We start from the raw sequence: 14,721 nt of genomic DNA, 5'->3' as shown, positions 1-14,721 counted from the left end.
ACTCCTTAATTAATGGGCAGGTTACTATACTCCACTCCTTAATGGGCAGGTTACTATACTCCACTCCTTAATGGGCAGTTTACTCCACTCCTTAATGGGCAGTTTACTCCACTCCTTAATGGGCAGGTTACTCCACTCCTTAATGGGCAGGTTACTATACTCCACTCCTTAATGGGCAGGTTACTATACTCCACTCCTTAATGGGCAGGTTACTATACTCCACTCCTTAATGGGCAGGTTACTATACTCCACTCCTTAATGGGCAGTTTACTCCACTCCTTAATGGGCAGTTTACTCCACTCCTTAATGGGCAGGTTACTCCACTCCTTAATGGGCAGGTTACTATACTCCACTCCTTAATGGGCAGGTTACTATACTCCACTCCTTAATGGGCAGGTTACTATACTCCACTCCTTAATGGGCAGGTTACTATACTCGACTCCTTAACGGGCAGGTTACTCCACTCCTTAATGGACAGGTTACTCCACTCCTTAATGGGCAGGTTACTATACTCCACTCCTTAATGGACAGGTTACTCCACTCCTTAATGGGCATGTTACTATACTCCACTCCTTAACGGGCAGGTTACTCCACTCCTTAATGAGCATGTTACTCCACTCCTTAATGGGCATGTTACTATACTCCACTCCTTAATGGGCAGGTTACTATACTCCACTCCTTAACGGGCAGGTTACTATACTCCACTCCTTAACGGGCAGGTTACTCCACTCCTTAATGGGCAGGTTACTCCACTCCTTAATGGGCAGGTTACTATACTCCACTCCTTAACGGGTAGGTTACTATACTCCACTCCTTAACGGGCAGGTTACTATACTCCACTCCTTAACGGGCAGGTTACTATACTCCACTCCTTAATGGGCAGGTTACTCCACTCCTTAACGGGCAGGTTACTATACTCCACTCCTTAATGGACAGGTTACTATACTCCACTCCTTAACGGGCAGGTTACTCCACTCCTTAACGGGCAGGTTACTATACTCCTTAACGTGCAGGTTACTCCACTCCAGCTGACCCCAGTCCAGGTCCTCATCACTGACCCCGAGCATCAGAATGAATGAGCTGATCTCTCTTCTCCCCAGGACCACCCGAGGCCCAAGTATGAAACCGTCCTGCTCCAGAAGAGACAGATGATGAGGAACAAGGAGAAGAAGAATGACAAGAAGAAGAAGAGGAAGATAGAGGTGGGGATATCTTTAGCTCCTCTCAGGATTTAAAACCCCTCACCAGGTGTTTGATCTGTTGCCAATGTGCAAATACCATCTTTCTACCGGTAGAAAGCCCAGGGGGACTGAGATGAGATGGGGGGGGGGGGGGGGGCTACGGTAGAAAGCCCAGGGGGACTGAGATGAGATGGGGGGGGGGGGGGCTACAGTAGAAATCCCAGGGGGACTGAGATGAGATGGGGGGGGGGGGGGGGGGGGCTACGGTAGAAAGCCCAGGGGGACTGAGTTGAGATGGGGGGGGGGGTGTTGGTTGGAGGGTGGGAAGGCGTGTGTGTTGATTGGACGGTGGGAAGGCGTGTGTGTTGGCTGGAGGGATATGGTTGGAGGGAGGGAGGGAAGGCGTGTGTGTTGGCTGGAGGGATATGATTGGACGGTGGGAAGGCGTGTGTGTTGGCTGGAGGGATATGATTGGACGGTGGGAAGGCGTGTGTGTGTTGGCTGTGTGTCCTGTGTTCAGCCATGCTCTGTGTTGCAGCCTGTGCAGCGGGAGGAGGACGTGGCGGCAGGGAAAGACAGGTGGAGACAGAGGTTACTGTCTGCTATGAACACTGGGACATCGGTAACACTCCTCTTCTCCTCTGCCTGCTTCTCTTCATCTTCCTTCTGCTCCTCCTTCTCCTCGTCCTCTCCCTCCTCCTCTTGCTTCTAAACAGACAGACAGGCAGACTCTCAGGAACTCTCTATTTGAGCAGCAGTTAGCGAGCAGCGGTTAGCGAGCAGCAGATAGCGATGAGAGCAGCAGTTAGCGATGAGAGCAGCAGTTAGGTTAGCGAGCAGCAGTTAGGTTAGCGAGCAGAAGCACTTCAGAATATCAGACAGTTTTAGCTCTCCTGTCCCAGATTCCTCTGTCCTCCGTTTATCATGTCCCAGTAGTTAGTTGGATGATAGAGAGGAGAGGCTGTGTGGCTGAGGAGAGGCTGTGTGGCTGAGGGGAGGCTGTGTGGCTGAGGGGAGGCTGTGTGGCTGAGGGGAGGCTGTGTGGCTGAGGGGAGGCTGTGTGGCTGAGGGGAGGCTGTGTGGCTGAGGGGAGGCTGTGTGGCTGAGGAGAGGCTGTGTGGCTGAGGAGAGGCTGTGTGGCTGAGGAGAGGCTGTGTGGCTGAGGAGAGGCTGAGGCGAGTCTGTGTGGCTGAGGAGAGACTGAGGCGAGGCTGTGTGGCTGAGGAGAGGCTGAGGCGAGGCTGTGTGGCTGAGGAGAGGCTGAGTCGAGGCTGTGTGGCCGAGGAGAGGCTGTGTGGCCGAGGAGAGACTGTGTGGCTGAGAGGCTGTGTGGCTGAGAGGCTGAGGAGAGGCTGTGTGGCTGAGGAGAGGCTGTGTGGCTGAGAGGCTGAGAGGCTGTGTGGCTGAGGAGAGGCTGAGGAGAGGCTGTGTGGCTGAGGAGAGGCTGAGGAGAGGCTGTGTGGCTGAGGAGAGGCTGTGTGGCTGAGGAGAGACTGTGTGGCTGTGTGGCTGAGAGGCTGTGTGGCTGAGGAGAGGCTGTGTGGCTGAGAGGCTGTGTGGCTGTGTGGCTGAGAGGCTGTGTGGCTGAGGAGAGGCTGTGTGGCTGAGGAGAGGCTGTGTGGCTGTGTGGCTGAGGGGCTGTGTGGCTGTGTGGCTGAGGGGCTGTGTGGCTGAGGAGAGGCTGTGTGGCTGAGGAGAGGCTGTGTGGCTGAGGAGAGGCTGTGTGGCTGAGAGGCTGTGTGGCTGTGTGGCTGAGAGGCTGTGTGGCTGAGGAGAGGCTGTGTGGCTGAGAGGCTGTGTGGCTGTGTGGCTGAGGGGCTGTGTGGCTGTGTGGCTGAGGGGCTGTGTGGCTGAGGAGAGGCTGTGTGGCTGAGGAGAGGCTGTGTGGCTGAGGAGAGGCTGTGTGGCTGAGAGGCTGTGTGGCTGTGTGGCTGAGAGGCTGTGTGGCTGAGGAGAGGCTGTGTGGCTGAGAGGCTGTGTGGCTGAGAGGCTGAGGGGCTGTGTGGCTGAGGAGAGGCTGTGGGGCTGAGGAGAGGCTGTGTGGCTGAGAGGCTGTGTGGCTGAGAGGCTGTGTGGCTGAGGAGAGGCTGTGTGGCTGAGGAGAGGCTGTGTGGCTGTGTGGCTGAGAGGCTGTGTGGCTGAGAGGCTGAGAGGCTGTGTGGCTGAGAGGCTGTGTGGCTGTGTGGCTGAGGGGCTGTGTGGCTGAGGAGAGGCTGTGTGGCTGAGGAGAGGCTGTGTGGCTGAGAGGCTGTGTGGCTGTGTGGCTGAGAGGCTGTGTGGCTGAGGAGAGGCTGTGTGGCTGAGAGGCTGTGTGGCTGTGTGGCTGAGGGGCTGTGTGGCTGTGTGGCTGAGGGGCTGTGTGGCTGAGGAGAGGCTGTGTGGCTGAGGAGAGGCTGTGTGGCTGAGGAGAGGCTGTGTGGCTGAGAGGCTGTGTGGCTGTGTGGCTGAGAGGCTGTGTGGCTGAGGAGAGGCTGTGTGGCTGAGAGGCTGTGTGGCTGAGAGGCTGAGGGGCTGTGTGGCTGAGGAGAGGCTGTGGGGCTGAGGAGAGGCTGTGTGGCTGAGAGGCTGTGTGGCTGAGAGGCTGTGTGGCTGAGGAGAGGCTGTGTGGCTGAGGAGAGGCTGTGTGGCTGTGTGGCTGAGAGGCTGTGTGGCTGAGAGGCTGAGAGGCTGTGTGGCTGAGAGGCTGTGTGGCTGTGTGGCTGAGGGGCTGTGTGGCTGTGTGGCTGAGAGGCTGTGTGGCTGTGTGGCTGAGAGGCTGTGTGGCTGTGTGGCTGTGTGGCTGAGAGGCTGTGTGGCTGTGTGGCTGAGGAGAGGCTGTGTGGCTGAGAGGCTGAGGAGAGGCTGTGTGGCTGAGAGGCTGTGTGGCTGTGTGGCTGAGAGGCTGTGTGGCTGAGCTGTGGCTGTGTGGCTGAGGGGCTGTGTGGCTGAGAGGCTGTGTGGCTGAGAGGCTGTGTGGCTGTGTGGCTGAGAGGCTGTGTGGCTGTGTGGCTGAGGAGAGGCTGTGTGGCTGAGAGGCTGTGTGGCTGTGTGGCTGAGAGGCTGTGTGGCTGTGTGGCTGAGGGGCTGTGTGGCTGTGTGGCTGAGTGGCTGAGAGGCTGTGTGGCTGTGTGGCTGAGGGGCTGTGTGGCTGAGCTGTGGCTGGAGTTTACAGACTGAAACAGAAACATGAATTGACTAACTCTCTATATGTCCTGGAGAGGATAACTGCCGTGTTTTATTGGCTCCTAACCAGCCGTGCTGTTCTGTTTTGTTTTGTCACTTTGTTTGTAACTTATTTTGTCCGTAATGTTTCTGCCACCGTCTCTTATGACTGAAAAGAGCTTCTGGATATCAGAACAGCGATTACTCACCTCGAACTGGACAAAGAATTGATCTTTAATGAGTCGGACGGGAATGATATACTCCAAACACCCAAACAGGCCAACATCCGACGTCATTCGCTGGAGAAACAAACAGAGATTTCGCGGAAGGAGATCGCCTTGTGAGGATCAGGCGACGAGTGGCTAATCTGCCTTTGCCATCCGTACTGTTAGCCAACGTTCAACCCAAAATCAGTTTTGCCTCATATCTACCAGCGTGTTAAATGTGCAACCAGAGGGAAAAAACCTCTAGACCACCTGTACTCCACACAGAGAGACTCGTACAAAGCTCTCCCTCGCCCTCCACTTGGCAAATCTGACCATAATTCTATCCTCCTGCTTCCTGCCTACAAGCAAAAACTAAATCAGGAAGCACCAGTGACTCGGTCTATAAAAAAGTGGTCAGATGAAGCAGATGCTAAGCTACAGGACTGTTTTGCTATCACAGACTGGAACATGTTCTGGGATTCTTCAGATGGCATTGAGGACTTCACCGCATCAGTCACTGGCTTCATCAATAAGCATCGAGGACGTCGTCCCCACTGTGATTCTAAACTACAGGACATTCTTCAAATGGCATTGAGGAGTTCACCGCTTCAGTCACTGGCTTCATCAACAGGGAAAGGTGGAATACCTAGTCAGGTGGACAACTGAATGCATTCAACTGACTTTTTTTTTAGGTGTTTTCTTGAAACTGCATTGATGGTTATTAAGGGCTTGTTAGTAAGCATTTCACTGTAAGGTTGTATTCTGCTCATGTGACAAATAACATTTGACTTGACTACAGACTGAAACGGGAACATGGCTTCACTAACTGAATAGAGACTGAAACAGGAACATGGCTTCACTAACTGACTACAGACTGAAACGGGAACATGGCTTCACTAACTGACTACAGACTGAAACGGGAACATGGCTTCACTAACTGACTACAGACTGAAACGGGAACATGGCTTCACTAACTGACTACAGACTGAAACGGGAACATGGCTTCACTAACTGACTACAGACTGAAACGGGAACATGGCTTCACTAACTGACTACAGACTGAAACGGGAACATGGCTTCACTAACTGACTACAGACTGAAACGGGAACATGGCTTCACTAACTGAATAGAGAATGAAACATGGCTTCACTAACTGAATAGAGACTGAAACGGAAACATGGCTTCACTAACTGAATAGAGACTGAAACATGGCTTCACTAACTGAATAGAGACTGAAACGGAAACATGGCTTCACTAACTGACTACAGACTGAAACATGGCTTCACTAACTGACTACAGACTGAAACATGGCTTCACTAACTGAATACAGACTGAAACGGGAACATGGCTTCACTAACTGACAACAGACTGAAACGGAAACATGGCTTCACTAACTGACTACAGACTGAAACGGAAACATGCCTTCACTAACTGACTACAGACTGAAACGGGAATATGGCTTCACTAACTGACTACAGACTGAAACGGGAACATGGCTTCACTAACTGAATAGAGACTGAAACAGAAACATGGCTTCACTAACTGAATAGAGACTGAAACAGAAACATGGCTTCACTAACTGAATAGAGACTGAAACATGGCTTCACTAACTGACTACAGACTGAAACGGAAACATGGCTTCACTAACTGACTACAGACTGAAACGGAAACATGGCTTCACTAACTGACTACAGACTGAAACGGGAACATGGCTTCACTAACTGACTACAGACTGAAACGGGAACATGGCTTCACTAACTGAATAGAGACTGAAACAGAAACATGGCTTCACTAACTGACTACAGACTGAAAGGGAAACATGGCTTCACTAACTGACTACAGACTGAAACGGAAACATGGCTTCACTAACTGACTACAGACTGAAACGGGAACATGGCTTCACTAACTGACTACAGACTGAAACAGAAACATGGCTTCACTAACTGACTACAGACTGAAACATGGCTTCACTAACTGACTACAGACTGAAACGGGAACATGGCTTCACTAACTGACTACAGACTGAAACGGGAACATGGCTTCACTAACTGACTACAGACTGAAACAGAAACATGGCTTCACTAACTGACTACAGACTGAAACGGAAACATGGCTTCACTAACTGACTACAGACTGAAACGGAAACATGGCTTCACTAACTGACTACAGACTGAAACGGGAACATGGCTTCACTAACTGACTACAGACTGAAACAGAAACATGGCTTCACTAACTGAATAGAGACTGAAACATGGCTTCACTAACTGAATAGAGACTGAAACATGGCTTCACTAACTGAATAGAGACTGAAACATGGCTTCACTAACTGAATAGAGACTGAAACGGAAACATGGCTTCACTAACTGAATAGAGACTGAAACAGAAACATGGCTTCACTAACTGAATAGAGACTGAAACATGGCTTCACTAACTGAATAGAGACTGAAACATGGCTTCACTAACTGAATAGAGACTGAAACATGGCTTCACTAACTGAATAGAGACTGAAACATGGCTTCACTAACTGAATAGAGACTGAAACGGAAACATGGCTTCACTAACTGACTACAGACTGAAACGGAAACATGGCTTCACTAACTGACTACAGACTGAAACGGGAACATGGCTTCACTAACTGAATAGAGAATGAAACATGGCTTCACTAACTGAATAGAGACTGAAACAGGAACATGGCTTCACTAACTGAATAGAGACTGAAACATGGCTTCACTAACTGAATAGAGACTGAAACGGGAACATGGCTTCACTAACTGAATAGAGACTGAAACATGGCTTCACTAACTGAATAGAGACTGAAACATGGCTTCACTAACTGAATAGAGACTGAAACATGGCTTCACTAACTGAATAGACTGAAACAGAAACATGGCTTGACTGTTTTTCAGTCTCTCGGTCCCCAGCTTTGATGCACCTGTACTGACCTCGCCTTCTGGATGATAGTGGGGTGAACAGGAAGTGGCTCGGGTGGTTGATGTCCTTGATGATCTTTTTGTTCTTCCTGTGACATCGGGTGGTGTAGGTGTCCTGGAGGGCAGGTAGTTTCCCCCCGGTGATGCGTTGTGCAGACCGCACTACCCTCTGGAGAGCCTTGCAGTTGAAGGCGGTGCAGTTGCCGTACCAGGCGGTGATACAGCCCGACAGGATGCTCTCGGTTGTGCATCTGTAAAAGTTTGTGGGTTTTAAGTGCCAAGCCAAATTTCTTCAGCCTCTTGTCTGTGTGGGTGGACCATTTCAGTTTGTCAGTGACGTGTACACCAAGGTACTTTCCACCTTCTCCGCTGCCGTCCCGTCGATGTGGATGGGGGGGTGCTCCCTCTGCTGTTTCCTGAAGTCCACGATCATCTCCTTTTGTTTTGTTGACGTTGAGTGAGAGGTTATTTTCCTGGCACCACACTCCCAGAGCCCTCACCTCCTCCCTGGAGGCTGTCTCGTCTCCCAGGGTCCTCACCTCCTCCCTGGAGGCTGTCTCGTCTCCCAGGGTCCTCACCTCCTCCCTGGAGGCTGTCTCGTCTCCCAGGGCCCTCACCTCCTCCCTGGAGGCTGTCTCGTCTCCCAGGGCCCTCACCTCCTCCCTGGAGGCTGTCTCGTCTCCGAGGGCCCCTCACCTCCTCCCTGGAGGCTGTCTCGTCTCCGAGGGCCCCTCACCTCCTCCCTGGAGGCTGTCTCGTCTCCCACGCCCCTCACCTCCTCCCTGTAGGCTGCCTCGTCTCCCAGGGCCCTCACCTCCTCCCTGGAGGCTGTCTCGTCTCCCAGGGTCCTCACCTCCTCCCTGGAGGCTGTCTCGTCTCCCACGGCCCTCACCTCCTCCCTGTAGGCTGTCTCGTCTCCCAGAGCCCTCACCTCCTCCCTGTAGGCTGTCTCGTCTCCCACGGCCCTCACCTCCTCCCTGGAGGCTGCCTCGTCTCCCACGGCCCTCACCTCCTCCCTGGAGGCTGCCTCGTCTCCCACGGCCCTCACCTCCTCCCTGGAGGCTGTCTCGTCTCCCAGGGCCCTCACCTCCTCCCTGGAGGCTGTCTCGTCTCCCAGAGCCCTCACCTCCTCCCTGGAGGCTGTCTCGTCTCCGAGGGCCCTCACCTCCTCCCTGGAGGCTGTCTCGTCTCCCAGGGTCCTCACCTCCTCCCTGGAGGCTGTCTCGTCTCCCAGGGCCCTCACCTCCTCCCTGGAGGCTGTCTCGTCTCTGAGGGCCCTCACCTCCTCCCTGGAGGCTGTCTCGTCTCCCACGGCCCTCACCTCCTCCCTGTAGGCTGTCTCGTCTCTGAGGGCCCTCACCTCCTCCCTGGAGGCTGTCTCGTCTCCCACGGCCCTCACCTCCTCCCTGGAGGCTGTCTCGTCTCCCAGGGCCCTCACCTCCTCCCTGGAGGCTGTCTCGTCTCCCAGGGCCCTCACCTCCTCCCTGTAGGCTGTCTCGTCTCCCATGGCCCTCACCTCCTCCCTGGAGGCTGCCTCGTCTCCGAGGGCCCTCACCTCCTCCCTGGAGGCTGTCTCGTCTCCCAGGGCCCTCACCTCCTCCCTGGAGGCTGTCTCGTCTCCCAGGGCCCTCACCTCCTCCCTGTAGGCCGTCTCGTCATTGTTGGTAATCAAGCCTAACTACTGTTGTGTCGTCTGCAAACTTGATGATTGAGTTGGAGGCGTGCATGGCCACGCAGTCATGGGTGAACAGGGAGTACAGGAGGGGGCTGAGCATGCACCCTTGTGGGGCCCCTGTGTTGAGGATCAGCGAAGTGGAGCTGCTGTTTCCTGCCTTCACCTCCTGGGGGCCGGCCCGTCAGGAAGTCCAGGACCCAGTTGCACAGGGCGCAATGATGAGCTTGGAGGGTACTAGGGTGTTGAATGCTGAGCTATTGTCAATTAACAGCATTCTTACATAGGTATTCCTCTTGACCAGATGGGATAGGGCAGTGTGCGTTGCGATGGCGATTGCATCGTCTGTGGATCTATTGGGGTGGTATGCAAACTGAACTGGGTCTAGGGTGTCAGGTAAGGTAGAAGTGGTATGATCCTTGACTAGTCTCTCAAAGCACTTCATGATGACAGATTTGTCATTTAGTTCAGTTACCTTTTGCTTTCTTGGGTACAGGAACAACAGTGGTCATCTTGAAGGAAGCGGGGACAGCAGACTGGGAAAGGGAGAGATTGAATATGTCCGTAAACACACCAGCCAGCTGGTCTGTGCATGCTCTGAGGACGTGGCTAGGGATGCCGTCTGGGCCTGCAGCCCTGCGAGGGTTAACACTTTTAAGTGTCTTACTCACGTCGGCCATGGAGAAGGAGTGCCCACAGTCCTTGGTAGCGGGCCGCGTCGGTGGCACTGTATTATCCTCAAAGCGAGAGAAGAAGGTGTTCAGCTTGTCCGGATGCAAGATGTTTGTGTCCACGACTTGGCTGGTTTTCCATTTGTAGTCCCTGATTGTCTGTAGACGCCCTGGCACATACGTTTCGTGTCTGAGCTGTTGAATTGCGACTCTCCACTTTGTCTCTATACTGACGTTTTACCTGTTTGATTGCCTTGCGGAGGGAATAAACACACTGTTTGTATTCGGCCATATTCCCTGTCCCCTTGCCATGGTTAAATGCAGTGGTTTGCGCTTTCAATTTTGTGCGAATGCCGCCATGTATCCACGGTTTCTGGTTAGGCTAGGGTTTAATAGTCACAGTGGGAACAACATTGCCGATAAACTTCCTGATCAACTCGTATAATCAGTAAATCCCCAGTATAATCGAATACAGACTGAAACATGGCTAACTGACTAGAAAGGACAGTAAATGAGCAATACTGTGGCCTGGTTGAACACAGCGGATTCTATCCCAGCTTAACCCGGCCTCCCGACCTTCACCCGGCCTTAACCCGGCCTCCCGACATTAACCCGGCCTCCCGACCCTAACCCAGCCTCCCGACCTTAACCCGGCCTTAACCCGGCCTCCCGACTTTAACCCGGCCTCCCGGCCTTAACCCGGCCTCCCGGCCTTAACCCGGGCCTCCCGGCCTTAACCCGGCCTCCTGACCTTAACCCGACCTTAAACCGACCTTAACCCGACCTTAACCCGGCCTCCCGACCTTAACCCGGCCTCCCGACCTTAACCCGGCCTCCTGACCTTAACCCGGCCTCCTGACCTTAACCCGACCTCCCGAACTTAACCCGGCCTCCCGACCTTAACCCGACATTAACCCGGCCTCCCGACCGTAACCCGGCCTCCCGACCGTAACCCGGCCTCCCGACCTTAACCCGGCCTCCCGACCTCCCGACCTTACCCCGGCCTCCCGACCTTAACCCGGCCTCCCGAACTTAACCCGGCCTCCCGACCTCCCGACCCTAACCCGGCCTCCCGACCCTAACCCGGCCTCCCGACCCTAACCCGGCCTCCCGACCCTAACCCGGCCTCCCGGCCTCCTGACCTTTACCCGGCCTCCTGACCTTTACCCGGCCTCCTGATCTTAACCCGGCCTCCCGACCTTAACCCGGCCTCCTGACCTTAACCCGGCTTCCCGGCCTTAACCCGGCCTCCTGACCTTAACCCGGCCTCCTGACCTTAACCCGGCCTCCTGACCTTAACCCGGCCTCCCGACCTTAACCCGGCCTCCCGACCTTAACCCGGCCTCCCGACCTTAACCCGGCCTCCCGACCCTAACCCGGCCTCCCGACCCTAACCCGGCCTCCCGACCCTAACCCGGCCTCCCGACCCTAACCCGGCCTCCCGGCCTTAACGATACCCTATAGGACTTCCTCTTCCGCCTGATGTTGCTCTGACTAGATGGCAGAACATCGTCACTAGGTGCCTTGTGGGACACGGAATCTGTTACTTCCTGCTTTGGATACAAAGGTGTGTGTGTGTGTGTGTGTGTGTGTGTGTGTGTGTGTGTGTGTGTGTGTGTGTGTGTGTGTGTGAGGTGACATATGGCCCAGAGGAAATCCCATGACAGTAATTTCCCAAAGGGCTTAGCGGCCTGCAGGGAGGGGGAGTGTGTGTGATGCAGTCTGACAGGGATGTGGTATGAAAGGAGAGAGTCCTGACCTTATAGTGTGTGTGTGTGTGTGTCTCTCTCTCTTTGGGTTCATTTCCGTTCAAGACCACATGGTTTCCACCCTCAGCAAGGGGGCTACAAACCGGATGCATCCAGTTGTCAGGGGAAACGGAACAGAGAGCCTGTGGATGTTCTGGTTGTCAGGGGAAACGGAACAGAGTGCCTGTGGATGTTCTGGTTGTCAGGGGAACTGGAACAGAGAGCCTGTGGATGTTCTGGTTGTCAGGGGAACTGGAACAGAGAGCCTGTGGATGTTCTGGTTGTCAGGGGAACAGAGAGCCTGTGGATGTTCTGGTTTTCAGGGGAAATGGAACAGAGAGCCTGTGGATGTTCTGGTTGTCAGGGGAACTGGAACAGAGAGCCTGTGGATGTTCTGGTTGTCAGGGGAACTGGAACAGAGAGGCTGTGGATGTTCTGGTTGTCAGGGGAACTGGAACAGAGAGCCTGTGGATGTTCTGGTTGTCAGGGGAACAGAGAGCCTGTGGATGTTCTGGTTGTCAGGGGAACAGAGAGCCTGTGGATGTTCTGGTTGTCAGGGGAACTGGAACAGAGAGCCTGTGGATGTTCTGGTTGTCAGGGGAAATGGAACAGAGAGCCTGTGGATGTTCTGGTTGTCAGGGGAACTGGAACAGAGAGCCTGGGGATGTTCTGGTTGTCAGGGGAACTGAAACAGAGAGCCTGTGGATGTTCTGGTTGTGACGCAACTTCCTCTTTTGGACGTTAACAAGCAGACACTCCAGCTTAACTCCTCCTCCACATTTACAGGATTGGTTGAACAGTGCAGAACATTTACTGGATTGGTTGAACAGTGCAGAAAGTTTACTGGATTGGTTGAACAGTGCAGAACGTTTACTGGATTGGTTGAACAGTGCAGAACATTTACTGGATTGGTTGAACAGTGCAGAACATTTACTGGATTGGTTGAGCAGTGCAGAAGAGAACCACCCAGGCAGGACCAGATTGAAAGGCCGGCTACATCAGGTTATATGGACACCACCCAGGCAGGACCAGATTGAAAGGCCTGCTACATCAGGTTATATGGACACCACCCAGACAGGACCAGATTGAAAGGCCGGCTACATTAGGTTATATGGACACCACCCAGACAGGACCAGATTGAAAGGCCGGCTACATCAGGTTATATGAACACCACCCAGACAGGACCAGATTGAAAGGCCGGCTACATCAGGTTATATGGACACCACCCAGACAGGACCAGATTGAAAGGCCGGCTACATCAGGTTATATGGACACCACCCAGACAGGACCAGATTGAAAGGCCGGCTACATCAGGTTATATGGACACCACCCAGACAGGACCAGATTGAAAGGCCTGCTACATTAGGTTATATGGACACCACCCAGACAGGACCAGATTGAAAGGCCGGCTACATCAGGTTATATGGACACCACCCAGACAGGACCAGATTGAAAGGCCTGCTACATCAGGTTATATGGACACCACCCAGACAGGACCAGATTGAAAGGCCTGCTACATCAGGTTATATGGACACCACCCAGACAGGACCAGATTGAAAGGCCTGCTACATCAGGTTATATGGACACCACCCAGACAGGACCAGATTGAAAGGCCGGCTACATCAGGTTATATGGACACCACCCAGACAGGACCAGATTGAAAGGCCGGCTACATCAGGTTATATGGACACCACCCAGACAGGACCAGATTGAAAGGCCGGCTACTTCAGGTTATATGGACACCAGCCAGACAGGACCAGATTGAAAGGCCGGCTACATCAGGTTATATGGACACCACCCAGACAGGACCAGATTGAAAGGCCGGCTACATCAGGTTATATGGACACCACCCAGACAGGACCAGATTGAAAGGCCGGCTACATCAGGTTATATGGACACCACCCAGACAGGACCAGATTGAAAGGCCGGCTACTTCAGGTTATATGGACACCAGCCAGACAGGACCAGATTGAAAGGCCGGCTACATCAGGTTATATGGACACCACCCAGACAGGACCAGATTGAAAGGCCGGCTACATCAGGTTATATGGACACCACCCAGACAGGACCAGATTGAAAGGCCGGCTACATTAGGTTATATGGACACCACCCAGACAGGACCAGATTGAAAGGCCGGCTACATTAGGTTATATGGACACCACCCAGACAGGACCAGATTGAAAGGCCGGCTACATCAGGTTATATGAACACTGATCTCCTGTGTTACTGCTGTTACTTTACTAGTGTCAAGGGGAGAGGTGGGGGGGGGGAGAGGAGAGGTGGGGGGGAGGTGGGGGGAGGAGAGGAGAGGTGGGGAGAGGGGAGGTGGGGGGAGGAGAGGAGAGGTGGGGGGAGGAGAGGTGGGGGGAGGTGGGGGGAGGGGAGGAGAGGAGAGGGGGAGGAGGGGGGAGGAGAGGAGAGGTGGGGGGAGGAAAGGGGAGGAGAGGAGAGGTGGAGGGGGAGGAGAGGTGGGGGGGTGGAGGGAGGGGAGGGGACTAGAGGTGGGGGGGAGGAGAGGAGAGGTGGAGGGGTGGAGGGGGAGGGGACTAGAGGTGGGGGGAGGGGGAGGAGAGGTGGGGGGGAGGGGGAGGAGAGGTGGGGGAGGGGAGAGGTGGAGGTGGAGGAGAGGAGAGGTGGGGGAGGAGAGGAGAGGTGGGGGGGTCGAGGGGGAGGGGAGGAGAGGTGGGGGGGTCGAGGGGGAGGGAACGAGAGGAGAGGTGGGGGAGGAGAGGTGGGGGGAGGAGGGGAGAGGTGGGGGGAGGGGGGAGGAGAGGTGGGGGGTGGGGGGAGGAGGGGTGGGGAGGGGAGAGGTGGGGGAGGAGACGAGGGGGAGGGAGAGGAGGGGGAGGTACTGTGTGTTGTGTGGGTGCTGTGTGGGTGCTAGGTGCTGTGTGGGTGCTGTGTGGGTGCTGTGTGGGTGCTAGGTGCTGTGTGGGTGCTAGGTGCTGTGTGGGTGCTAGGTGGTGCTAGGTGGTGCTGTGTGGGTGCTGTGTGGGTGCTAGGTGCTGTGTGGGTGCTAGGTGGTGCTAGGTGGTGCTGTGTGGGTGCTGTGTGGGTGCTGTGTGGGTGCTGTGTGGGTGCTGTGTGGGTGCTAGGTGCTGTGTGGGTGCTAGGTGGTGCTAGGTGGTGCTGTGTGGGTGCTGTGTGGGTGCTGTGTGGGTGCTGTGTGGGT

General features: G+C 54.5%; 1 protein-coding gene across 1 annotated transcript in view; it reads left to right on the top strand.

The window, feature by feature from the left end:
- The window catches only part of ano2b (anoctamin 2b), a 121,994-nt gene that overhangs the window by 45,699 nt on the left and 61,574 nt on the right, over nt 1-14,721 (top strand). The window contains exons 14-15 of the mRNA XM_082977246.1: nt 1,101-1,202; nt 1,720-1,803. Coding sequence (XP_082833372.1) covers nt 1,101-1,202; nt 1,720-1,803 — 186 coding nt within the window. The remainder of the gene's footprint in view (nt 1-1,100; nt 1,203-1,719; nt 1,804-14,721) is intronic.

This window comes from Salmo salar, chromosome 07, assembly GCF_965601325.2.
Source record: "Salmo salar chromosome 07, fSalSal1, whole genome shotgun sequence".
Lineage (NCBI taxonomy): Eukaryota > Metazoa > Chordata > Actinopteri > Salmoniformes > Salmonidae > Salmo > Salmo salar.
This window is presented reverse-complemented; position numbering and strand designations above follow the sequence as displayed.